The 27,623-nt window shown below is 42.4% G+C and overlaps 1 protein-coding gene across 3 annotated transcripts; it reads left to right on the forward strand.

The window, feature by feature from the left end:
• The first annotated feature begins 669 nt into the window (after positions 1–669).
• ATP5F1C (ATP synthase F1 subunit gamma) lies at positions 670–27,623 on the forward strand. 3 transcript variants are annotated; one of them, XM_077472144.1, is made up of 10 exons: positions 670–803; positions 7,535–7,569; positions 7,678–7,809; positions 10,699–10,903; positions 15,783–15,926; positions 16,026–16,090; positions 21,791–21,946; positions 22,235–22,331; positions 23,858–23,895; positions 27,499–27,623. In XM_077472144.1, exons 1-9 carry the CDS (start codon positions 763–765, stop codon positions 23,862–23,864), a joined length of 882 nt encoding a protein of 293 aa, XP_077328270.1. In that variant the 5' UTR covers positions 670–762; the 3' UTR covers positions 23,865–23,895; positions 27,499–27,623. The 3 variants fall into 3 exon arrangements, with proteins under 3 accessions (XP_077328270.1, XP_077328271.1, XP_077328269.1); XM_077472145.1 differs by lacking the exon at positions 23,858–23,895; XM_077472143.1 differs by lacking the exons at positions 670–803; positions 23,858–23,895; positions 27,499–27,623 and having other exon boundaries at positions 22,235–22,335.

Here is a 27,623-nt window from a genome sequence, read left to right on the forward strand (position 1 = left end):
ATAGCCTTATAATTTTTTTTGTATAATTCTCTATGAAGGGGACGTGGCAGGGGGTGTGTGCTAAGTCTGCATACTTTTGCTAATAGGTGTCCGACGTTCCCATCTGAGAAAGTTGGTAGGTATGAATACTTTATTGATAATTTCAAATATTATATTTTATATTATTATTATTAGATTTTATTATAAATAATACTTTATTAATAATTCATAATTTATTGTAATTTCTTTTTAAACCAAAGACATGTAGCAGAATACATTTTGGTCAACATTTATGAACAAATTCGATTTTTGCATTTTTTTTTATTGGATATCATTTATAGCAGAAAGTACAAATAATTTATTTTTTCCCAAATTGGCGGTCTTTCTTCATTATTGCAAAAAAAAATAAAAAATCAGTGGTGATCGAATCCCACCAAAAGAAAGCTCAATTTGTGTGAAAAAAATTATAGAAATTTTGTTTGGATACAGCGTAATGCGCAATTGTCAGTTAAAGTAGTGCAGTGCCGAATAGCAAAAATAGTCTGGTCATGGAGTAAAATTTTCCATAGGGCAAGTGGTTAATCCAGAGGCTGTTCAAGAATTGATTTTCTTCTAGCTGTAATTTACGACACAATCTGTATATGCCCACACCAAAGATGGCGGCCCTGCACAGGAAGTGCCGCTGACAGACAGTTCCCGCGTAGTCTCCGCCCTCTGTCCTCTCTTCCAGTCCTCGAACTACGCATGCGCGCCCTGCGCTGACTGACCTTGCCTGTAGTCACCATGTTGTCCCGGAGCAGCGTCCTCATCTTCCAGCCACAATGGTGAGAAGGCGGCTAGCGCCACATTCCTGGAGACAGGAGGAAGGGAGGCGAGGGGGAGAATACTGCGAGGAGGATTCCGGCGTGTAGTCCTGAGCGGGGTGTCCTCAGTGAGGTGTGGGGGTGTACTAGGCCGCAGCCGGCTCCCTGCAAATGGAGGTGTCCCAGTCAATGAATGACACAGGGAAGTGTACACTCCATAGACTTCCCCTATACTGTGTACACTCCATAGACTTCCCCTATACTGGGTCCTGTCATTGTTTGTGTATGGCGGGGAGAAGGTGACCTGTGTCTGTATGGAGGACATGGAGGGGTCATGGCCGTGGGACCCCCTCTTGTCGCTCTGGAGACCCCTCACTGACCTTCACATTTCCACACTGAGAGATCCTTGTGTTTTAAAGCAGGATCCTGATTCCTGAAGCTTTATCCGGATACAAGGGTAAAGTCCACCCTCAATCCTCTCCTATCATGTCTTCTTTTCCCTGGGATTTCTCATTCTGTCCACACTATTTTGTGATCTGGTCACTTCTAGACAGACGCATGGGAGGGTGACACCAGTTAGATTAAAGCGGTGTCACCTTCATACCTGTTGATTGATCAATACTCTGCTCTCTCCTCCTGTCTGCGCACTCCCTGTTAGCACACTTACAATGCATGATCCTCTCCTAATGCTCTCCCTCACCCATCTCAGTGTCTGATTGTTGGTATGACCACAAAAGTACTTCTAAAGTCTTATGCCCCCATACACACGGTCGGACATTCCGACCACAAAATTTGTTAGATTTTTTTTTTTTTTTTAGACGGATTTTGAGCCAAACTTGTGCTGCATACACACGGTCGCACAAAGTTGTTGGAAAATCCAATCGTTCGGAATGAGGTGACGTCAAACACGTACGTCGGGAGTATAAACGGGCCAGTAGCTTTTGTCTCTTGGTTTATTCTGAGCATGCGTGGCACTTTGTCCGTCGGAATTGTCTACACACGTTCGGATTTTAGATCCAACTCTCAAACTTTGTGCGTTGGAAAATCCGACGGAAAAAGTCCGATAGAGTCCACACACGATCTAATTTTACGACAGCATAATCCGATTGGACTTTTTCCGTCTGAATTTCCGACCGTGTGTATGGGGCATTATTGTTTTCCACCTTCAACGCGTTGTCTGCATCAGCCCTGGTTCACACTGCCGCTACTTGAGAGTTCAAAGTTGCATGAAGAGTCGTGCCCCATTAACAGCAACAGAACCGTTCTATTCGGTTCGACTCGGAAAAAGGTTCCTGCGGTTTGACTTCAACATGACTTGCATTGACGTCGTATGCAAGTTGTGATGAAGTTTCACAGGGATGTCGGATTCAAAGGTGCGTGACTTTGCCCACAATGTGTGGCTTGTTATAACATGTATTGTATGAAACAAAATAAAAATAATTTTTTTTTTTAAAGTGCGTGACTTTGAAGCAGTGGCAACAAGGGCTTTAATTCTCAAGCTCTCCCATGATTGGCTGCTCCACACCTCAGCATGATTAGACATGCTTAAGTCATGCCGTGCCTTTCCTGTCAAAGCTACCATCCAGGAATCCTCCACCGGCGCCGGATGCGGATGACACAGTGATTGGGGGCCGTGAGCGCGCTCTGCTTCTGCTGTGTGCGCAGTACGGACTAATCTGTGCGCACTTGCGGCACGTGGAGTGTAGAGGTGGGCCGGGAGTCTTGTCTCATCACGACTCCGCCCACCGAGCGCCAGTAAAGAGACCCACCTATTCTGGAATTTTGAGGGGTTCCTACAGCTGAAGGGGGTTAGAGGAAAGGTAAGGGTACATGCAAAATCCTCAATGTCTGCACAGATTAATATTGTGCCATTAGTCACTGGGTGAGCGGTGGGTTTACATTCACTTTAAAAAGGTTTGCCTTTAGTTATACTTTATAGTTTTGGATAGAGTGGAGAGGGATTAGAACCCCCGTCAGTTTTTATATGTCTGTGTCCCTGTTAAGAAGGTTAATCCTCTTTGCTATTATTGTTGCAAGTGAACGTAAAAGAAAATCACAAATTTTTGGTTGTCCCCTGAAAAGTTATAGGGTGTAAATCTTCGAATGGGGACACCAGTTCTGGTGACCTGGGGGTCCCCTAGGAATTCCCTTAATTTGTAGGGATTTCCTCTCGTGTATTGTTTGGCTATGGGACAGGAAGTGAAGGGAATTTTCTGTAATGGGTCACAGATGGCAAAAAAATAAATCTGACGGGTTATAACCATTCCTTGCTCTATTCAAAATTTAAATGTTTATAGTTCTACTTTAAAGGCAAATTTCACCCTTTTATAAAACAAATACATGCACATCTTTTTGCAGATAAAAAAATATATATAAAGCATTGCAGCCGCTATCAGCTGTTCCACGGGGCAATGCCAGACAACTGCAGACTGTCAAGTTTCTGTCTGCCACCCAACTCCCGCATGAGCAGACATTTACTGAACTGCAGGAAGAATCTATGTACTATGAGAGCGCTCACCAGTGCCCTCTCAGTTCATTGAGAAATACAAGCTATCTTCATGGCGGCTGATGGTACTTCTAGTTCATTCATTTACAGGAAACTGTGAAAGAATGACATGTCTGTGTGGGCGGAGCCCTGCACGGCCATGTAATTTACAAATTGTGACAGTGGGTGTAGGGAGAAGATCCCTTGCCTGCTGTCATGAAGCGAGGAGCGCTGGCAGCAGGAGGTGGGTGTGTAGGACCATGTTACACCCTAAATATGGGTGTAACATGCTCCTAAAGGTGAACTTGGCCTTTAATATCACTTTAAACATTTCCTCCCGTTGCTCTTATGCTTGCTGCACAGAGTTTGTGAGTCTTTTTTTTTTTTTTTTTTTAATCCCCTTCCAGTTAGTCATGTGACTGCAGAGCTCTGGTGCGGGTGTCTGTGTGGCTGGTGGGCATGAACTGTTTTAGGGGCCACATTACCTTAGAGCAATGGATGCTGGTGAGATGACATCACTGCTCTACTCATGCTGCGCTAGTTTTGGGGTTGCACAGATGGGCACACCCGCTGGAGCTTTGTTGTCGCTTGAAAATAGATTAAAAAAGGGAATTCCCATTGAGATTTCCCACAAACTGTATGCAGCAAATATAGAGCAATGGGGAGGCAACAATTAGGCTGCGGGTTATAGTGGTCTTTCCTTCTTCTAAAAAGAAACATTGTCACCTTGCCCATGTAGGACAGAGTGACATTGAGGGGAAACTACTAAGACTGGAGCAGATGTGCTTGGCAACCAATCAGCCTCTGTTTCATATTTAAAGCTAAGACTCCTTTCACACTAGCAAAACTCCAAAGTTGCATGATTTCCAGTGCAACTTTGATGTGACTTTGATCTCTGGATCAAAGTTGGTCCAATTTGAAGGGCTGTCATTGAAAAGAATGGGCTGTGATTTGTCATGCAATTTTCATGTCCAAAGGCATCTTAAAAGTCGCACAAGTGTGAATGGAGCATTACCTGAACAAGCTGAGCCTAGAGCTAATTATTGTCATGCACAGCTGCTCCGGATTTAAAATAAATGATCTCCATTGCGTTTAAAATAGGCCCCCCCACCCCTATTAACTACTTGCCGTCCAGCCGCCGTCTTACTGTGGCAGGTTGGCATGATCCCACGAGCCGTTGTAGCTGTACGTCAGATCCTTAAAGCAGGACAGCAGGCGCACGCGTGCCGCACTGCGAGGGTGCTGATGCTCGTGACCAACGGTTGCGATAACCACTGGCCACGAGAGATCGCGGGCACGAGAGGCAGAACAAGGACGTGTGTGTGTAAACACACAAATCCCTGTTCTGAGAGGAGATGCAGATTGTGAGTTCCTAATAGATGGGTACCACAGTCTGTTATCTTCTGTAGTCAGTCCCCTCCCCCTACAGTTAGAATACACAGTCAGGGAACACAGGTAACCCCTTGATCGCCCACTAGTGTCAACCCCTTCCCTGCCAGTGATATTTATACAGTAATCTGTGCATTTTTTTAGCACTGATCGCTGTATAATTGTTAATCGTCCCAAAAATGTGTCAAAAGTGTCCGATGTGTCGCCATAATTTCAGTCACCATAAAAATCGCAGATCGCCACCATTACTAATAATAAAATAAAAAAATAATAAAAATGCCATAAATATATCCCCTATTTTGTAGACTATAACTTTTGCACAAACCAATCAATACGCTTATTGCGATTTAAATTTTTTTTTTTTTTTTTTTTTTTTTTTTTTACCAAAAATATGTAGAAGAATACATATTGGCCTAAACTGAGAAAAAATAGCAAAAAGTACAAAATATATATATTTTTATTTTTTCAAAATTGTCACTCGTTTTTTGTTTATAGTGCAAAAATTAAAAACGGCAGAGATGATCAAATACCACCAAAAGAAAGCGCTATTTGTGGGGAAAAAAATACGTAAATTTTGTTTGGGTATGGCGTTGCATGACCGTGCAATTGTCAGTTAAAACGACGCAGTGCCGTATTGCAAAAAGTGCTCTGGTCATTGAGCAGCCAAATCTTCCAGGGCTGAAGTGTTTAAACTGGCTATACATTATACTATTGAATTGTCCAATTTTCATTGAGGGTCAGTTCACACCACATGCAGTCCAGTGTGTGTGTTTTTTTTTTTTTTTTCCCCTTCTGCTTCAAAAACAAACTATTTGTATACAGTCAGACAGGCCTCTGCATTACATAGTTTAAGGTAAATCTGAAGGCGGTTGTACAGGAGTAGTACAAGAAAATTGTACAATGTATACCCAGCTTCATACTTTACCAGCCTCTCCTTTCTGCGATGCAGCCAGCGCTAAATTTGAGTTGAATGCTGTCACATGGTAATCCATATGCAGAAGCACTATTCTTTTTCTGTTCATTAGTCGTGAGGGAGTGGCTGTGAGATAAGTAGTACATCAGTAGTAGTAGTACAGGGCACTGTACAAACATTCGTACTTTGCTGTGGATGGGTGAGGTGTCTTTATTAGGGGCTTGTTTACACTTCTTGCTGGTAAAATGCTGTTTTATTACACAGAAGTCTCTGTTCTGACCAGAGGTACCTTCTTGCTTGTAAAAAGAAAAAAAAAGAGAAAAATATGGAAACGCCAATGTGGCATTTCATTCATACCGCTGCAGAGAATCCAAGCTGTAGGTGCTGCAGTGCAGGATGGGAAAATGTTATCATTTCTGCGGTGCACAGCAGCTCACCTGAAGGGCACATAGAAAACCAGTGTTTCTTGTTTGTCCTTGCGGAAACATCTGTACAAGTGTGAACATGCCCTTAAAGGGGTTGTAAACCCTCGTGTTTTTTTTTTTTTTTTCCCCCCAAATAACTTTGCTCCACTGTGCAGTTTTTGTACCTTGTGGCCCCGATCCTGGTCTTCTGGGGTCCCCCAACAGCGGCTCCTCCTCCCATCAGTAAACCCCCTAGGACAGTGATGGTGAACCTTGGCACCCCAGATGTTTTGGACTAAATTACCCATGATGCTCATGCACTCTGCAGTGTAGTTGAGCGTCATGGGAAATGTAGTTCCAAAACATCCTTGCCAAGGTTCGCCATCACTGCCCTAGGAGAAGCGCTCTCCCTGTGGGTTACCTTACGTGGGCGCTCCCGAGTCCAGCATTTGCATCCATAGACACAGAATGGACTCAGCCCTACCCCTGGCACCTGCGTCATTGGATTTGATTGACAGCAGTGGGAGCCAATGGCTGTGCTGCTATCAATCTATCCAATCAAGAGCCAAGAACCCCGGGCAGAGAGGTACAGCGCGTCTCTGCTGAGGGAATGTACAGGCTCAGATGAGTAAAATGGTGGGGGGCTGGGGGGGGCGCTGGTCAGTGTCAGAAGTTTTTTCACCTTAATGCATAGGATGCATTAAGGTGAAAAAAACATAAGGGTTTACAACCACTTTAAGACCTTGTTAACTCGGGGTGTACAAAAGCGTACACCCATGGAGGGCCGTATTTACTCACACGGGGATTCCCAGGTGTTCCATGCATCACTGTGTAGGAAGGCATTTGGGATAAAGCTGCTGCATGGACACAGCTGCTGCTCCCAATTTGACATCCATGGGGTTAAAGATGTGTCTCCCCGAATGCAGATTGTGTGAATTCAGGGACACGCACTCACAAATGTCAAATTGGGAACAGCCGCTGCGTCCCAATTGACATCGGTGAAACTACCTGCAAGGAATACATGCGCATCCCCGTGCAGGTAAACATGGCGCTCCTCGGAGTGTACTCTTTATTAGTGCAGTCCCATGTGGATGAGGCTTAAAGCTAATGTCCTAGATCAGTGATGGCGAACCTTGGCACCCCAGATGTTTTGGAACTACATTTCCCATGATGCTCTGGCACTCTGCAGTGTAGTGGAGCATCATGGGAAATGTAGTTCCAAAACATCTGGGGTGCCAAGGTTCGCCATCACTGTCCTAGATTAACAATAGCCGCTATGAGTTTGTGTCTATTTTAATGCAGAAATCTGGGCAGCTGTAAAGCCACTTCATCAGCCCTACAACTTTAGTAGAGAAAGTGGGAAACTTGATTGGTTTTCAGGTAATTCTATTATAGATACCATATAGAGACTATTGTTAATGGATTTATTTGGCTACTTTTAGTAATGCAGCTAAATCTGTGTTTTGTTTCATTGCTTCATTTTAAACCATTGCATTACCAAACTTCTATATGTCTTGCATCTCTATTTTTAAAATCTTGTTCTGTTCTTTTTCTCCTGAAGGGGTCAGGTCAGGAACATGGCAACTTTGAAGGACAGTAAGTATTTCTATTTTAAATACCATTGATTTTCAAGTCGGCCACATTTTGTTTTGCGTTTGTATGCAAATGTGCTTTATATTTCATTGCTGCTCAATTGTTTTACAGTTACACGACGTTTGAAATCCATCAAGAACATCCAGAAGATTACCAAATCTATGAAGATGGTGGCAGCAGCAAAGTATGCAAAAGCTGAGAGGGAGTTGAAACCAGCTAGAGTATATGGAACAGGGGCTCTAGGTACTTCTAGATAATTTTTGTCTTTTTTTATTTTATTTTATTTTTTTCCAGGTTTGGAGCAGAATCATAACTCTGAACTCCAGGATGCAAAAAAAAAAACAAACCCTTGTAATAGGCTGTTGTAATAGTTGCCTTAATTCTGGCATGAGCAGGCTCTGGCGCAATCCTCTTTTCTTCAAAGCTTAGGGTTGTAGGTGGTCCTGTGCCATTATCGCATATGATACTAGGCTACTGGTTCCTTCATTGAATGTAACATAGTGAGACCGGTAGTCGGAGCCCCGAAGAAAAGGGGCTTTGGGCGACTTGGCTCACAGCGTGGAGGAAACCTGCTGCAGAGAGGGATAGGGGGGGGGGCACTGCCAGGGTCTTTTTATCTTTCTTTTTTTTTTTTAAGTCTGTGTAGTGGGGCTTAGTCAGTGTTTGCTGTCAATAGTCTTTTAGGTGGAGTATTCTTTATAATGGTTTAGAAAAGTGGATAATTTAACGAAAACTTTTAATAGCACTTAACCTAGGGTTTGTTTTAGGACTGCAGATATGGTATTCCTTAAAGTGGTTGTAAAGGCAGAAGGCTTTTATTTTATCTTAAGGCTTTTTATCTTAATGCATATTATGCATTATGTGTGCAGCAGCTCCCCTCACACTTACCTGAGGTCCCTCTCTGTCCAGCGATGTCCACAAGTGTCTCAGCTGTCCAAGGTTCTCCTTCTGGCTGAGGCACAGCAGCAGTGCCATTGGCTGCTGTCAAAGTCAGCTAGCCAATCGGGAGAGGGGGCGGGGCTCAGGGAGCTGTGACTCGACTTGGGTGCCCCCCATAGCAATCCGCTTGCTGTTGGGACACTGCAGGATGGAGAAGCCAGGAGCAGAGAAGAGGAGGATCTGGGCTGCTCTGTGCAGTGGATTTGCACAGAGCAGCCCGGATCCTCACCTTCTCTGCTCCTAGCTTCTCCAGGTAAGTATAACGTGTTTGTTATTTTTATAGGGAAAAAAATGACTTTACAATCTCTTTAACCACTTCAGTCCCAGAAGGTTCTACCCCCTTCCTGACCAGAGCACTTTTTACAACTTGGCACTGCGTCTCTTTAACTGGTAATTATGCGGTCATGCAATGCCCAAGTTAAATGTGTGTCCTTTTTTTCCCTACAATTAGAGATTTCTTTTGGTGATATTTGATCACCTCTGCGGTTTTTATTTTTTGCGCTATACACAAAGCGACAATTTTGAAGAAAAACGATTTTTTTACTTTTTACTATAATATCCCCACATTTAAATAAATTTCTTCATCAGTTTAGGCCCATATATATTCTAATAGATATTTTTGGTTAAAAAATTGAAAAAAAGCGTATATTGATTGGTTTTGCACAAAAGTTATAGTGTCTACAAACTATGAGACAGATTTATGACATTTTTTATTTCTTACTAGTTATGTTGGTGATCTGCAATTTTTAGCGGTGTTGCGACGGACAGATCGGACATTTTTGGGACCGTTGACATTTATACAGCGTTTGGTGCTATAAAAATGCACTGATGTGTAAACTGGTGGGGAAGGGGTTAACAATGGGGGCTATCAAGGGGTTAAATGTGTGTTCCCTCAGTGTGGTCTAACTGTATGGGGATAGGACTGAGTAGGAGAGGAGACATCACTGTTCCTACTTAGTAGGAATGAACGTCGCTATTTTGACGCTAAATACTGTGGCTATGGCAGCAGCTAGCTGTCATAACCCCAGTATTTTCAGGAACGGTGTGTGTCTTTGGGATAAAAGTGGTTTCCATGGTGGATTTGCTGCAAGATTACGTTTCTTGGCGGTGGGAAAGGTGCCCTCCCCCTCGTGCGCAGGAGTGAACACATACGTGAGTAGTGCTCGCATATGAAATTTTATATATATATATATATATATATATATATATATATATATATATATATATATATATATATATATATATATATATATATATATAAAATTTCGACTTTTTTATTTATAGCACAAAAAATAAAAAACCCCAGTGGTTATCGAATACCACCAAAAGAAAGCTCTATTTGTGGGGAAAAAAACATAAAAATGTTTGGGTACAGTGTTGCATGACTGCGCAATTGCCATTCAAAATACAACAGCGTTGAAAGCTGAAAATTAGACTGGGCAGGAAGGGGGTGAAAGTGCCCATTAAAGTGGTTAAAATTCCTTTCTATACCAAAGCTTTAAAACTAATTAAAAAACTTGTGCTGAAGTGCTAAATCAAAATAAATAGACATGAGACTGCAGCTGCTGCACAAAGGTGCTAAAACCTTAAAGTGATAGAAAGTAAAAGACAAATAGGCTAGCAGCCTATATCAAACAATATACATCCTAGTGAATGGTGTTTTATACATCAATTTATTTGTAACACAAACAGAATAATATGCACAAAAACTGTAAAGTGCTTCTGTTTTGGAACACCATTGCACTTTTTACAGAAGCACCAAGCACTTTACAGTTTTTGTATATATTATTCTGTTGTTTTTTATGTTACAAATACATTGATGTATAAAGCACCATTCACTAGGATGTTTCATACATTGTATACTAAAGCTTGTCTGTTGATGGAAATCCATTATGTTTTCAACTGCATATACCCTAACAGTATTAGTGCACTTCTAAAAAATACTACAGCTGACTGTTGCTGACTCTAAACAAGTGCGCAGCAAGTGAGATGGGAAATTCTTGTTCTGAATACTGGTGCTGGTCAATATTAAAACCTCTGGATTGGTATAACAGTCAAGCAGTTGGCATTTACAGAAGAAGTTGGCAGTGGCAGTCTGTATCTCTTTCTTAGAACAGTTTTGTTAAGGTAAATTTTTCCAAACAAATTGTCAGTTGAAAGTGCTAAATAATTTCTTTTTCTTCCCTTTTTTAGCATTGTATGAGAAAGCTGAAATTAAGACTCCTGAAGACCAGAAAAAGCACCTCATTATCGGTGTGTCCTCTGATAGGGGTCTTTGTGGTGCTATTCATACATCTGTGGCTAAAGCTATTAAGAATGAAATTTCCTCGCTTGCTGGTAGTGGAAAAGAAGTTAAGGTGCTTGGAATTGGGGACAAGTTGAGAGGTATACTGCAAAGGTAAGTCTCATGTTTAAGGGCAGAGAAAGATTGTCAAACTCAGGCGATCATTTTTTTTTCACCAATCTAGGAGCCAAAGGACAATTTATGTTGGCCAGGCAACATATGCTTTCATTAACAAAGAGCTTATAGTGGGGTCAGCCAAAAAGGCTACACAGTGCAGTACATGTATATTTACCAGTAATATATTTCTGCAAAAAAAAAAAGTTGTAATAAACACTTTATATGAAATAGAAAACATATCAAATGTTTAAACTGAGAAAATCACTTTAAAATATTAACTGCTTGCTGCCTGCTCGCCGTCAAATGACAGCAGAGCGGTGCAACTCTCGTTCTGGGATGCTGTCATATGGTGGCGTCCCAGAATGACCACTCTCACGGGGCATGCAGTGCTGTGGTCGTGGCTGCGCCATGTTAATAGGATGCGGCGCGACCCCTAACTCCTTAAAGAGTCCGCAGCTCTTTAACCATGTTATCGTCTGGGTCCAATCACAGCCGGTCACGTGTAAACAAGGAGATGCCGGTAATCTGCTCTCCCTGCCTCACAGTGGCAGAGTGTGAGGAGAGCAAAGACTCTGCGGCATCTCCTCACAGGGGGGCATGTAGAAATGTAATCAGGGCAGTGATCATCAGTGCACTGATTACAATAAATAGTGGCACAAAACAGTGCCCACCACTGCCAGTCAGTGCTGCCTATCAGTGCCATCTATCAATGTCCATAAGTGCGGCATATTAGTGCCACCTCCTCAATGCCCACCAGTTCAGCCTATCGGTGCCGCCTCATCAGCACACATCAGTGAGGGTGAAAAATGACTTGGTTGCAAAATATACTGACAGAAAAAAAGTAAACTTATTTAAATTTTCAAAATTTTTGGTATTTAAAAAAAAAAAAACAGCAGTGATTAAATACCACCAAATGAAATCTCTATTTATGTTAAAAAAATTATTAAAAAAATAGTTTTCAGCATTGTGTAGCAGAACCGCGTAATTCAAAGTGTGACAGCGCTGAAAGCTGAAAAATAGCTTGGGCAGGAAGGGGGTGTAAGTGCCTGGTAGGCAAGTGGTTAAAAACAAGTTTTTTGCTGTCTTTAACCACTTGCTGAAGGTTAAATGCAGGTTTAAGAGCAACATATGCTCCCATCCTCTTTCATGGAAGGCCTTGTCATAGATGCAGTTATGACACTGTCCTGAAATATACAACAGAATCTTTTTAGTATAAGAATTTAGGTGCTTAACTGGCCTGCCTGCAGACAAGCACCTGAATTATTATTATCCTGCTGAAATATATAAGGCCTTCCCTGAAAATGAGGTCATCTGGATGTGAGCGTATGCTGCTATTAAACCTGGATTTACCCTTCAGCATTGATGGTGCCTTTCCAGATATGCAAGCTGCCCATTCCATACACACATTAAAAATATTTGGAGCATCTTGATACAAAACATAAGACAGACAACCCAGGACTGTTTAACAGTTAGAATCCTATATCGGGCAAGAATAGGACAACCTTCCTTTGCAAAACTCCAGCAACTGGTCTCCTCAGTTCCCAGATGTTTACAAAGTGTTAAAAGAAGGGGGGGGGGATGCTACTCCATGGTAAACCTAACCCATGGCCAACTTTTGTTGAGATGTGTTGCCGCCATCAACTTCAAAATTACCTTGTTTTGGTTTGTTTTCTCAGTTTAAACATTTAATGTGTATAATGATTTCTTTTGTGAACAAAATATGGGTTTATTAGATATGCAAATAATTGCATTCTGTTTTTATGAAGATTTTACACAGCAGCCTACCTTTATGATTGACGTTTATTATTTTTGGGAAACTGTTTTTGAGAGGAGGGATTAAGTTTGTTCCAGTTTTTTAATGCCTGTTTTGGAAAGTGATCTTTTCTTGGTGAGATGTACACGCAGTCAGAGAATCGTCAGTTTTGGTAGATAAAACCTGACTGAATAGGTTTTTGTTGTTGTTGTCAGCGTCAAGTATTGGGGTTTTCCACAAAACATTTGGCGCTGAACAGTGCCTAACCTAAACTCTAAAAGCAAACTCTAACCCTGACACTTAACTTCATCTGTCAAAATGGACCTCTCCTGAACATACTATTTAATTTTTTTCTGGTGTCAACATTTGCTGAGACACCGACTTGGAACAGGAATGTAGTATGTACAGTGTCTTGAAAAAGTATTCATACCCCTTGACATTTTCCACATTTTGTCATGTTAGAACCAAAAACTTTAAATGTGTATTTTATTGGGATTTTATGTGATGGACCAACACAAAATTACACATAATTGTGAAGTGGAAGGAAAATGATAAATGGTTTTCCAAAACTTTTACAAATATCTAAAAAGCGTGGCATGCGTTTATATTCAGCCCCCTTTACTCTGATACCCCTAACTAAAATCTAGTGGAACCAATTGCCTTCAGAAGTCTTCTAATTAGTAAATGGAGTCCACCTGTCTGTAATTTAATCTCAGTATAAATACAGCTGTTCTGTGAAGTCCTCAGAAAAAACTGCATCATGAAGGCCAAGGAACCCACCAGACAGATCAGGGATAAAGTTGTGGAGATGTGTAATGTAGGGTTAGGTTATTTAAAAAAATATCCCAAACGTCGAACAATTGACGGCGCACTGTTCAGTCCATCATCTGAAAATGGAAAATGTATGGCACAACTGCAACCCTATCAAGACATGGCCGTCGTCCTAAACTGATTCATGCTCCCCCTGCCCGTCTTGTCAGAGAAGCAGCCAAAAGGGCCATGGTAATTCTGGAGGAGCTGCAGAGATCAACAGCTCAGGTGGGAGAATCTGTCCACAGGACAACTATTGGCTGTGCACTCCACAAATCTGGCCTTTATGGAAGAGTGACGAGGAGAAATCCATAAGCCCCGCTTGCAGTTTGCAAGAAGCCATGTGGAGGGCATGGCAAATATGTGGAAGAAGGTGCTCTGGTCAGATGAGACCAAAATTGACCTTTTTGGCCTAAAAGCAAAACTTTTGTGGTGAAAAACTAACACTGTACATCACCCTGAAAGTGGTTGTAAACCCTTACAAACCACTTTGACCTACAGGTAAGCCTAGATTAAGGCTTACCTGTAGGTCCAAGAAATATCTCCCAAACCTATACGGTTTAGGAGATATTTGCCCGAAAATGGGCACCGCTATCTACGGCGCATGCGCCGTAGACAGCGGGGCATCGTCTATGACGGCAATGCCGCGAGTCTCGGCTCCCGTGCGCATGCGCGGGAGTGACTTCATCGCTGCTCCGGCGAATCACAGCGCCGGAGCAGCGAGACCCACGGAGACCCACCAAGAAGATGGACGCTCCGAACTACAGGGGACAGCGGTGACTTCGCTGGTTCCTGTGTCAGGTAAGTGACACATAATGGACTACTATGCGATGCATAGTAGTCCATTATGCTTTGCCTCTACAGGGAATGAAAGAGGAAGTAAACTCATCAGGGTTTACTTCCTCTTGAACACACCATTCCCACTGTGTAACATGGTGGTGGCAGCATCATGATGTGGGGTTGCTTTTCTTCGACAGGGAAGCTGGTCAGAGTTGACAGAGTTACAATGAAATGCAAGAGCAAAACATATTCATGTCTTACAATGGCCCAGTCAAATCCAATTGAGAATCTGTGGCAAGACTTGATAATTGCTGTTCATAGACACTCTCCCTCCAATCTGGCAGAGCTTGAGCAATTTTGTAAAGAAGAATGGTTAAAAATGTCACTCTCTAGATGTGCAAAGCTGATGGAGACATCCCCAAAAAGACTTGCAGCGAAAGGTGGTTGTACAAAGTGTTAAATCAATACAAATGCACGCCACACTTCACATATTTATTTGTAAACTAATATGAAAATCATTTTCCTTCCACTTCACAATTTGTGTCACTTTGTGTTGGTCTATCACATAAAATCACAATAAAATACATTTAAGTTTTTTTTGATTGTAACATTGCAAAATGTGTAACATTTCAAGGGATATGAATACTTTTTCATAGCACTGTAAAGTCTGAGCGCCTGATTGCTTTCTGTTGGTTTCAACTTTGTGATTTGAGTAGTATTGAAAATATTGGATAAGCATTGACTGGTAAGGGAACTAGCAATATCTGGAAAGCAATGGTGCCCCCCCCCCCCCTTTTCTTTTTTTTCCCAATTACCTTTAAGTTTAAAAAAAAAAAAAAAAAAAAAACCTTAACCCAGTTTGGCAAACATGCAAACATTACCAGCACCCAACCACCCAAAACACAAACTGTCTTGTATATCTTAGTGATTTACGTCTCTTTATAAAACATAACTTGTCTTAATGTGACTTCTTTTCGTATAAAAGTGGATGTAAATCCTCACACACATCCAGTGAAGTGAACAGCCTTAGATGATACACAGAGATTAAACAAATCTCCCTACATAAGTTTTACATGTATATCTGTCTTCTGCTTTATATACTGTTTAGAAAGTGCACATTGTGTTTAGATTTTCTCTTCCTGGTTAGCACTGCATTGAAGCCTGGGCAGACAGCTGATTGGAGGAAAGGTGCACACACCCCCTCTCCTCATAGGTAGAGACTTTCAGCTCTGTTTGCTAAATCATTCAGGGCTCTGCTAATTTATAGCATCCTCCCCAACACACAACTCAGGCTGCTTTTATCATATGTGATGGAGAATTTGTCAGAAGTTCTCAGGCTGATAACAGACAAATTAAGCAGAAGACAGCAAAGAGATTTGAAGAGAGATAACAAAACAATGCAGATATGTGCCCAGTTCAAATTTCATGAATCAAGTTTACATCCACTTTAAGTCTTTTTTGCAAGGTGTTTTTAGTAAATTCTCTATTAGAAAAGGTATTTTAAATGTTGACGCTGGTTTCCTATTATTTAAGGTCTCATGGTAGCCACTTCCTGTTCACCTTTAAAGATGTTGGTAGAAAGCCGCCTACTTTTGGTGATGCCTCTCTTATTGCATCTGAGCTGCTGAACTCTGGCTATGAGTTTGACCAAGGATCTGTGGTGTTCAATCGATTCAGGTATAAAAAGATTTCCCCTTCCCTTTTATTTATTTTTTTTCCCCTTCCTATTTTTTGTTTCATATGATTGAAAACAAATGTTGCCATGTATTGTTGCAGGTCTGTAATCTCCTACAGGACTGAAGAAAAGCCAATATTTTCTCTAGACACGGTTGCCAATTCTGGTAAGGGCTGACCTGTTTTGCTATAGAATTATTAATCTGTTCTTTATCATTTTTAAATTTTTTTTCTTTTAACCACTTGCTTACTGGGCACTTAAACCCCCCTCAGTCCCAGACCAATTTTCAGCTTTCAGCGCTGATGCACTTTGAGTGACAATTGCGCGGCCATACAACACTGTACCCAAATGAATTTTTTATCATTTTTTTCCCACAAATAGAGCTTTCTTTTGGTGGTATTTAGTTACAGCTCGGAGTTTTATTTTTTGCTAAACAAACAAAAAAAGATGCAAAAAAAAAAAAAAAAAAAATCATGTTTTAATAGTTTGTTATAAAATTTTGCAAACGGGTCATTTTTCTCCTTCATTGAAGTGCGCTGATTAGGCGGCACTGATAGGCTGCATTGGTGGGCACTGATAGGCTGCATTGGTGGGCACTGATGGGCTGCATTGGTGGGCACTGATGGGCTGCATTGGTGGGCACTGATAGGCTGCACTGGTGGGCACTGATAGGCATAGTTAAGGCGGCACTAATAGGCACAGATAAGGCGGCACCGATGGGCACAGATAAGGCGGCACTGATGGGCAAAGATGGGCACAGATAAGATGGCACGGATGGGTGGCACGGATAAGTGGCACGGATGGGTGGCACGGATGGGCACTGATAGGTACCACAGATAGATGGGACTGATGGGCACTGATAGGTGGCACTGATAGGTGGCTCTGATAGGTGGCACTGCTGGGCACTGATGGGCGGCACTGCTGGGCACTGATGGGCGGCACTGCTGGGCACTGATGGGCGGCACTGGGGTGCAGCACCTGAGGCAGATTTTGGGTGGCACTGTGGGTGGCACTGCTGGGTGGCACTGTGGGTGGCACTGTGGGCACTGCTGGGTGGCACTGTGGGCACTGCTGGGTGGCACTGTGGGCACTATGGGCACTGCTGGGTGGCACTGACAGGGGGGCACTTACTTTATTTCAGGATGGCACTGCGGGTGGCAGGTGGGCACTGGCAGGGGGCAGGTGTCCTTTTAAATTGCTGGCCGTGATCGGGACTGATGTCCCGAACACGGCCGCCGGCGATCGGCTTTTTTTTTTTCTCCTCGCGCTGTCAGCGCGAGGAGGAATACTAGCCGATTACCGGCTCCGTTTTATCACATGATCAGCTGTCATTGGCTGACAGCTGATCACGTGATAAGGGGTCGGGATCGACCCCTTACACGGATCGGTGATCAGGCGAGTCTCACGGACTCGCCGATCACAGAGCGCGCCGCGCGCGCCCCTCAGGGGGCGCGCAGGCCGCTCGTAACCGGGACTACGTCAATAGACGTAGTCCCGAAAATGTGGGTCCGCGCTATTGCCGTCATTTTGCAATAGCGCGGATCCCAAGTGGTTAATATATATTTTCTGTTCTCCATTAAGAAGGCTATTTAGCAGCTAGTAAGGGCAGCCACTAGACCTGATAAGGGCGTAAGCATCCCGCCATTGGGAAAGTAAGCTTAACCTTGCCTTTTGACTGACGGCAGAGGGGGTTATCGTTCGAAAAAGGTGTCTCCACTCAAGCTTTATCACCAATTCTGGTTTCCGCAAACAACCCAAAATTTTCAAAATCAAATTGTCAGTGACAGAAAGTGAGGTGAAAACTTCTGAACAGGGGCACAAACCACAAAACGTACGTTACAGGGATGTTATCCCTTTCCTGTGCTATCCAAAAAATGTAAAAATTATTTTTTCGGCTCGCGTAACACAAAATGTATCTGTACCAACTTGCATACAAATTCACCTTCAAAACAAACCTACAGATCTTATCAGGGATTGCCTGTAGTAGGCAGGAGTTCAGCTGCAAATTGCTAGCAAAGAAGTGATTTGCCGGCTACAGCTAAATGCCTTTGTTTTAGTCATTGGTCATACTGCCATAACATGCACTGTTGCTGTATCCTGTGGTACATGGTGTCAGAAGTTTTCTACTTGTGCTATATGATACATTTCTCTGCATTTTGGGATATGTAGTTCTACAGTATGAGGTCAAAAGTGGTGGTTTGTCAACTTACCTGTAATGTAAGCCTCTTGTGTAAGAAAAGAGCTGCTTTTTTATTTTTATTTATCTTAATAAACTTTAATACTGTTTGTAAGATGGACAAGCCCCTTATGTGATGGCATAGTGCACATAACAGCTGCTCTTTAACCACTTGCCGACCGCCGCACGACGATATACGTCGGCAGAATGGCACGGGCAGGCATAAGGGCGTATATGTAAGTCCCTGCCTTCCCGCGGGTGGGGGGCCCGATCGGGCCCCCCCCCCCCCCCCGTGCCTGCGGCGGTCGGCATTCGTTCGGGAGCGATCCCGGACGAGGGGACGGCCATTCATTCATGGCCACCCCCTCGCGATCGCTCCCGACGAATGAAAATCCTCCGTGACATCACTTCCTCTCCTGTAATGTAAACACAGGAGAGGAAGTGATGTATTCTCTCCTCCGTGTCGGTATTTTTCGTTCCGGCACCGAGGAGAGAGCATCGGTGAGTTGCACCAACACACCACACATACAGTAGAACATGCCAGGCACACCCACACCCCCCCTTTACCCCCCCGATTACCCCCCCAATTACCCCTGCCCCCCCAGTCACAGTGACACCAATTGCATTTTTTTTTTGCATTGGTGTCATTTGTGACTGTAATAACTGTTAGGGCAGTTAGGGTTAGCCCCCTTTAGTTCTAATGTACTCCCCTAACCCCCCCAATAAAGGTTTAACCCCGTGATCACCCCCCGTCGCCAGTGTCACTAAGGCTGGGTTCACATTGCAGCGGTTTGAGAACGGATGTGATTCGCACTGCAGTGCAAATCACATCCGATCTCTGTGCGATTCGAGTTCAGCCATACAGATAGTATGGCTGAATTCGTGTCGCACCCGCCGCACCCGCCGCAAACTCGCACGGGACCCTTTTTTTGGCCCGCAGCAGAATCGGATCGCATGGGTGTTCACACCATGCGATCCGAGTTTGCAGATCGCACTGCGATATGCGAACTGATCTGGGGGTGTCATTAACATTTCACTGACACTCCCAGCAGTTCGCATAGGGCAGTGTGAACTGCCGCCGGGAGGCATGCGATGCGGGAACCCGCCGCGGATTCGTGGCGTTCCTGCATCGCTCCAGTGTGAACCCAGCCTAATAAGCGATCATTTTTCTGATCGCTGTATTAGTGTCACAGGTGACGCTAGTTAGGCAGGTAGGTATTTAGGTTCGCCGCAGCTTTTTATAGCGCCAGGGACCCCCATATACTACCGCATAAAGCCCCCTGATTGCCCCCTAGTTAACCCTTTCACCAGTGATCACCATATAACGGTTACAGGTGACGCTGGTTGGTTAGTTATTTTTTTTATAGTTTCAGGGCACCGGCCATTTATTACCTAGTCCCACTAGTGTACCCCTAAATTTAGGGGTGTCTACTTTCCAAAATGGGGTCATTTGGGGGGGGGGGGGGGGTTTGTGCCATCTTGGCATTTTATGGCCTTCAAAACTGTAACGCCCTTAGAAAGCCTGAAGGCGGTGCTTGGTTTTCGGGGCCCCGTATGCGGCTAGGCTCCCAAAAAGTCCCACATATGTGGTATCCCCGTACTCAGGAGAAGCAGCAGAATTTATTTTGGGGTGTCATTTCACATATGCCCATGGCATGCGTGAGCAATATATCATTTAGTGACAACTTTGTGAAAAAATAAAATAAAAAAAAAAGTTTGTAATTTTCCCGCAACTTGGGGCAAAATATAAAATATTCCATGGACTCAACATGCCTCTCAGCAAATAGCTTGGGGTGTCTACTTTCTAAAATGGGGTCATTTGTGGGGGTTTTGTGCCATCTTGGCATTTTATGGCCTTCAAAACTGTAATAGGTAGTGAGGAGTGAAGTCAAATATTTACGCCCTTAGAAAACCTGAAGGCGGTTCTTGGCTTTCGGGGCCCCGTACGCGGCTAGGCTCCCAAAAAATCCCATACATATGGTATGCCCGTACTCAGGAGAAGCAGCAGAATTTATTTTGGGGTGTCATTTCACATATGCCCATAGCATGTGTGAGCAATATATCATTTAGTGACAACTTTGTGTAAAAAAAAAAAAAAAAAAAATTTTATTTTTGTCATTATTCAATCGCTTGAGGCAAAAAAATAAAATATTCAATGGGCTCAACATGCCACTTATCAATTTCCTTAGGGGGTCTACTTTCCAAAATGGGGTCATTTGGGGGGGTTTTGTACTGCCCTGCCATTTTAGCACCTCAAGAAATGAGATAGGCAGTCGTAAACTAAAAGCTGCGCAAATTCCAGAAAACGTACCTTAGTTTGTAGATGTGACAACTTTTGCGCAAACCAATAAATATACAGTTATTGACTTTTTTTTTACCAAAGACATGTGGCTGAATACATTTTGGCCTAAATGTATGACTAAAATTGAGTTTATTGGATTTTTCTAATAACAAAAAGTATAAAATATCATTTTTTTTCAAAATTTGCGGTCTTTTTCCATTTATATCGCAAAAAATAAAAATCGCAGAGGCAATCAAATACCATCAAAAGAAAGCTCTATTTGTGGGAAGAAAAGGACGCAAATTTTGTTTGGGTACAACATTGCATGACCGCGCAATTACCAGTTAAAGCAGCGCAGTGCCAAATTGTAAAAAGACCTCTGGTTATTTACCAGCAAAATGGTCCGGTCTGAAAGTGGTTAAGGAGATATCAGGGGTCTATTAGAACCCTATTGTCACCTCTTCATGCAGAATGTGCTTAATCAGCCTCTTCCCCAGCTAGGGTGGCCAGGGATAAACAGCCTGTGGGTCTGGAAGTGCTCAGATCTGATCACTTCCATGTTCATACTACACAGGGGAGATATGCTCCAATGTCTGAGAGTTTTACATGCATAACAGTGGTGAAAAAGTTTAAGAGCATTCTTGGGTCAACTCTTGCTGTCTGAACACTTGGTAAATCTGTGATTTGCTAAAGCAGTTGTAAACCCCGGTTGGTAATTTTTACCTACAGGTAAGCCTATAATAAGGCTTACCTGTAGGTAAAATAAATATCTCCTAAACGTGCATCTTTCAGGACATATTCATCCAGCACACCTTGTTGGAAACTTCAGAGCTTCTTCCTGGAACCAAGGTCTCCTGCGGGAATGCATGGGAGTGACTTTGCAGTTCCAGCCAGTCCCGCAGGTAGCATAGGAACCAAGAAGAAAAACTTGGGGTTGGGGGGAAATGTCAGCCACCTTAGTGGAGACATTACTGCATTGGAGGGATTTTTTCCAAGTTGAGTATTTCATAATGTGCTAGTATGCCATTGCCTTGCAGGTGTTGGGTTTTTTTTTTTTTTGCAACATCCGCAGTTTACAACCACTAAGTAGAAAACATTTTTACTGTGATTTTGTGCAGCTCGAAAGGTCACCAATGTAAAAATCAGAATAATGCCTGTAATCTGCCCAAAAAGAACCTCGCACTTTTTTGAGCTTCAGACGTTTTGTTTCAGGTGACAAAACGCTTAATGTGAACAAGTGCCATTGAAATGAATGGGATTTTACTTGGCAATTTTTGGGCATTTTGGTGTTTATACAAGTGTTTTACGAGCTGAAAATGCTCAGGTGTGAATGCAGCCTTATTGCCAAGTGTGGAGAAAATTTGTTTTAGAAACCAATGTCCATAGTTTATATTTCTGTTCCTTTCCAGACAGTATCACTGTTTATGATGACGTTGATGCCGATGTGCTGAGAAATTACCAGGAGTTTACTTTGGCAAATATCATCTATTACTCATTGAAGGAGAGCACTACAAGTGAGCAGAGTGCTAGGATGACTGCTATGGACAATGCCAGCAAGAATGCTTGTAAGTAGTTAAATGCTGAAAATGCAAGAAATGATCCTGCATGTAACTTTACTTTATGGATTTCTAGTATTACTGCAAAATTAGTGAGCATGTATTGTGGACTTTATCAGTCTTTCTCAGTCTGGGATTTATTGGGGACTTGAAAAGACCCAAAGAACATGCACATTTATCCACAACATAAGCTCAGAGGTGTGGGATTTGTTCAGCTATTTGGTTAGTGTAATTGTGAAACAAACGTTATTTTGTTAACTTGACTTTGATTATTTTATTTTTTTGTTTTCCTGTTAGCTGAAATAATTGACAAATTGACATTGACATACAACCGTACTCGTCAAGCTGTCATCACCAAGGAGCTTATCGAAATTATCTCTGGAGCAGCCGCCCTGTAAGTACAAGGAATTACTGCATGGCCCAGACTTTTGATATAGGGCAAGGGGGCCAACTGAGCTTGTGCACCTAAGAATCCTTGAGTACTTTGTTGTGTTTTATATTGCTCCTCCACTTCAGGAAATTCCAAGATTGTGGTAGTAAAGTCATTTTTTTAATTTGTAACTACAGGTAAGCTTAAAAGAGAAGTATGGCAGCATCTGTCCCTCAGCACCTCTACATTGAAAACCAAGCGGTCCAACACTGCTGATCACTCGGGTTTGAGAGCTCTGAGCAGAGAGCTGTAGACACAGCTCTCTGTTCATCTCCCTTCAAGCTCATTGGAGCACTGAGGCATGGAGGTGGCAGAGCAGACAGTCTCAGCGACTCTCCTGAAGAGCTTAAAGTCAGTCCAGGCACCAGCCGGATCAACACTTTATTATTGTGGTGCCTGGATTGATATTCGTGACATCAGCAGAGAGAGCGGACCTTAGCCCGCTCTCTGCTGAAAGTGGGTCACAGGAGTGCAAAACGAATTGCACTCCTGTGATCCATAGAAGCCCAGCCAAACAAGCTTTGGCTGGACTTTTCCTTTTTAAAATAAAGCTTACCTGTAGGTTCCAGAAATATCTCCTAAATGTGCACTGCACTCTGAAAGGATGGCATACTGAGTGGCATCACTTTAGAGGGCTGTGCCACAATTGTGGCTTCTGTGCACATGCACAAGAGTGAAGTCATCGCAGCTCAATCAACCATAGCCTGCAAACCGGGAAGGAAAACCAAGTAAAGATAGAAGCCCTGTCAGCGGTGCCAGTGTGCCACTGGCAAGCTTAGTTTTGGGGTAAGGCTCTTATGTACTAGTATGCATCTTGCAAGTTTTTTTTTTTTTTTTTTTTAACACAGCCTATAACACCAAAGAATGTAATTGTGTGTGTATGTATGTATGTATGTATGTATGTATGTATGTATGTGTGTGTGTGTGTGTGTGTGTGTGTGTGTGTATGTATGTGTGTGTGTGTGTATATATATATATATATATATATATATATATATATATTACACTGTAGCTGCTAACTTTTTAATATAAGGACACTTGCCTGTCCAGGGTTCCTGAGCCCCTTCATCTCCTCGGCAGGGAAGAGCTGTCCCTCCCTCCACAGGGTCTCGACTCTTAATTGGATAGATTGATAGCAGTGCAGCCATTGGGTCCCGCTGCTCTCAATCAAATCCAGGGCCGAGTCTGGCACTCGTCTCTGTAGATGCAAATGCTGGACTCGGGAGCGTGCCCACAAGTAACCCCCCCGGGAGAGCACTTCTCATAGGGGGTTATCAGATGTGGGGAGGAGCAGTGAGAGACGCTGGGGGACCCCAGAAGAGGATGTTTGGGGCCACTCTGTGCAAAACAGCGGCGGTAAGTATATGTTTGTTTTAAAAAAAAAAAATTAAAAACGTTCCTTTATGATCACTTTAACGATGCACGTTCTTATATTGTGTGCATTTTGCATGGTGTGTTTTAACTTGTTCTTTTTCTAACACTATTACCAGGGGATGAAATGGTCGAAAATAAGAATCGTTGTCACCAGGTAACATGTTTTTTCAGTTTTATTGTGTCAACAGTGAATTGTAGAAAAAATTTTTTTGTACTTTACCACTTTCTGACGCCGATGGGAAACAAGGATTTTGTCTGTTATGGTTTGGTTTGATGCTTACAAGCAGTTTACCAGCTTGTAAAGCATTTGATCAGATGCATTCAGGGCAGAGAAGATATGTGATCTAATAGACCCCAGAGCTCACCATAAAGAGGACCTGTCATGCCTATTTCCTATCTCAAGGAATGTTGTTCATTCCTTGTGATGGCAATAAAGTTGATAAAATGAGAGAGACGGTGTAAGTTAAACAAAAAAAAATTGACAGTGCCCTCGTTGCCTAATGGTCATGCAAAAACACATATGTCAGTCATCACGCAAATGTAAACTATAACTACACGTGAGGTATTGCAACGAACATTCGAGTGAGAGCAATTATTCCAGCACCAGACCTCCTGAGTAACTCTAAACTGGTAAGGCTTTTAAAGCGTCGCCTATAGAGATTTTTAGGTACTGTATTTTGTCGCTGTTCTATGGCCGTACATAATGACATGTCGGGGATCTATTTAATTGGTGTAACATTTTTTTTTTTTATTTTACAGAAAAATTGGGTAATTCAATGTTTGTGTGCACTAAAATTAGTTATTTTTATTTTTCCTAAAAGTTTGCATTTAAAAAAATGGTTGCGTAAATATTGTGCAGCATAAACTGCAAATACACCATTTTATTTTCTGGGGTCTCTGCTTTCAAAAAAATATATAATTTTTTGGGGGGGGTTTAAAAAAAATAAAAATCTACCAAAAGAATGCTGGTTTTCTTTTTACATGTATGTGAGAAATGTCAGAATTGACCTGAGGGTAAAGTGGCTTTGTTTACTTTTTTAAATTGCCACATTAGGTTGAAGGTACAGCCATGGCCAAAAGTTTGAGAAAGACAAATATGAATTTTCACAAAGTTTACTGCTTCTGTGTTTTTAGATCTTTTTGTCAGATGTTACTATGTTATACAGAAGTATAATTACAAGTATTTTATAAGTGTCAAAGGATTTTATTGACAATTACCTTTAAGTTGTTTTTTTTTTTTTTTTTTATTTGCGATATTGAACCTTCTTTTTTCCAGACCTCTGCAATTCTCCCTGGCATGCTGTGAATCAACTTCAGGGTCCCCTCCTGACAGATGGTAGCCCATTCTTGCATAATCCAATGCTTGGAGTTTGTCAGAACTTGTGAGGGTCTTTTTTTGTTCACACGCCTCTTGCGGATTGACCACAAGTTTTCAATGGTATAACTCCTGGGGAGTTTCCTAGGCCATGGACCCATCCACTTGGTTGTCACTTTTGCCATATGGCAAGGTGCTCCATCATGCTGCAGAAGGCATTGTTCATCACCAAACTGTTCTTGGGTAGTTGGGAGAAGTTGCTCTCGTGGCTGTGTTCTTAAGAAAAACTGAGTGAGCCCACACCCATGGTTGAGAAGCAAACCCACTCATGAATGGTCTCGGGGTGCTTTACTTTTGGCATGGCACCGGACTGATTGGTAGAGCTCAACTTTTCTTCTCCAGACAAGGTTTTTTCCAGATGCCTCAAACAATCTGAAAGGGGATTCATCAGAGAAAATGACTTTCTCCCAGTCCTCAGCAGTCCAATCCCTGTACCTTTTGCAGAATGTCAGTCTGTTCCTGATGTTTGTTTTTCATGGAGAGAAGTGGCTACTTTGCTGCCCTTTGACACCAAGCCATCCTCCCAAGAGTCTTCTCCTCACTATGCATGCAGATGTACTCACACCTGCCTGCTGCCATTCCTGAGCAAGCTCTGCATTGGTGGTCCCCTGATACCACAGCTTAATCCACTGTAGGAGACAGTCCTGGAGCTTGCTGGACTTTCTGGGGTGCCCTGAAGCCTTCACAAATGCAGTGGAAATGTTTTTTTATGGGATCAAGTTAATTTTTGTGGCAAAGAGGGACTTTGCAAGTAATTGCACTTCATCCGGTCACTCTTCATAACATTCTGAAGTATATGCAAATTGCCATCATAAAAACTGAGGCAGCAGATTTTGTGAAAAAATATTTGTCATTCCCAAAACTTCTAGCCCCGGCTGTAGTCTGGATTGAGGGATTTAGAAAATTGTGGATCTTTCATGGCACAAGTATGCAACCCGTCAGGGGGAATGAAAAAACTCTTGATCCACATACTTGTTCTGTGTTGGGATTTTAAGTGTTCAATCCTTAGGATCAGCATAACAGGCAATCTGACTTTTTCGTGAGAAGAGTGAAGCAGTGGCAGCCTGTGTATTTTCTTAGCACTGGTTTCCTAGAAGTATTTTATGTCAAATTCATTTTAGGAGTAGTTCTCCAAGCTTTAAACTCCAGGAACACTAGCTTTTTATTTATTTTTTCCCAAACTAAAATAAAAATGCTGGTAGCAGCATTGGCGTTTTTGCAGTACAAGAGGGGGGGAAAAGCCAATAAATTGAGAGAGTTTCTGCTGGAAAATCGCTAAAAGAAACTACACAAACATTTTTTCTGCTCCTAGATGCTGAAGCTCAAACGCTAAAGCCGGGTTAACATATATGTGCAGCCGCGGGTTTGTGCCTGGGGTCCGGGGCGCGTCTGTTCACAGGTTCAGGTCTGAATTTTTGCCTGAGTTCGCACCTGAGTGCTCTCGCCACCATGGGTCTGTGTGAACATGCTCCATTGAGAGCTGGTCACACAAGCATGTCGTGCAAATTTTGGATGCGGGGAAACCCTCGTTCTTATTCGAATATATGTAAACCCAGCCTAATGGCCTAAAGCAGTTGTGCATGGACACATAGGATAACACTACATAGTTAGCTTGTAGGAGCAGAAAAAAATAGTTTGCATGGAGCCTAAAGCTTTAGGAGCTCGACTATCTTTGATCTTTCTTTTTTTTTTTTTTTTTTTTTTTTTGTCCAAAGAATGTTCTGAGACATTTGACAATGGACTTGTAAGACACCTGCCTGTTCTTGATAACAACACTGTTATTACCTGACTGGTCAGTGTAAAGCTGGCCATAGACTATTACAGCTATTATGACTGAATGAAAAGTAAATCTGAAGATTCCTCAATCCTTGCTACATAGTATGGATGGCCAAATCCCCCTGCTGGGCCCCTGGTTGTCAGAATACCTGAACAGTGGCTGCTTCTGATTGGATGTATATTTTTCACAAATAGTTTTCTGCCTGACAGCGAGGGAAGCTTTGCACAGACTGATCCTTTGGCTTTAAAAATTGGTCTGTGTATGACTAAACAGTCTGCTTTCATCCTGAGCAATTATTTATCTAGGCTACTTACAAGACCAAAAGTATCTCAATTTACCAGTATTTTGTAAGACCTTTTCACAAATTTTACACTAAGTAGGCCAAAGAAAAGCTTCAGAACCTCCACTCCAGGGGGATTTGAATGCAAATATCTGAGATTTAGTCTGTAGAAAACACAACTTTACACTTTTTTTTTTTTTTTATTTATTTTTTAATTCAGTAAATAGTTTGAAATATTGTCATCAGTAGCGTACCTTTTTGTTTAAAGAAAAAAAATATTGTTTTGTATTTTCATACCATTATAATATATCCCTTTCCTTTTCAGATAATGTAATTGGGCTTACCTGGATGTTTGTGGATCTTTACATCTGAGAAAGAGAGTTGGTTCATTTTATGAAGAAAACCAATATTTGTAAATTATATTACAATAAACACCTTACGTGAACATTG

This window comes from Lithobates pipiens, unplaced genomic scaffold, assembly GCF_037356315.1.
Source record: "Lithobates pipiens isolate NorthernLeopardFrog02 unplaced genomic scaffold, aLitPip1_a1.2 Scaffold_8, whole genome shotgun sequence".
Classification (NCBI taxonomy): domain Eukaryota; kingdom Metazoa; phylum Chordata; class Amphibia; order Anura; family Ranidae; genus Lithobates; species Lithobates pipiens.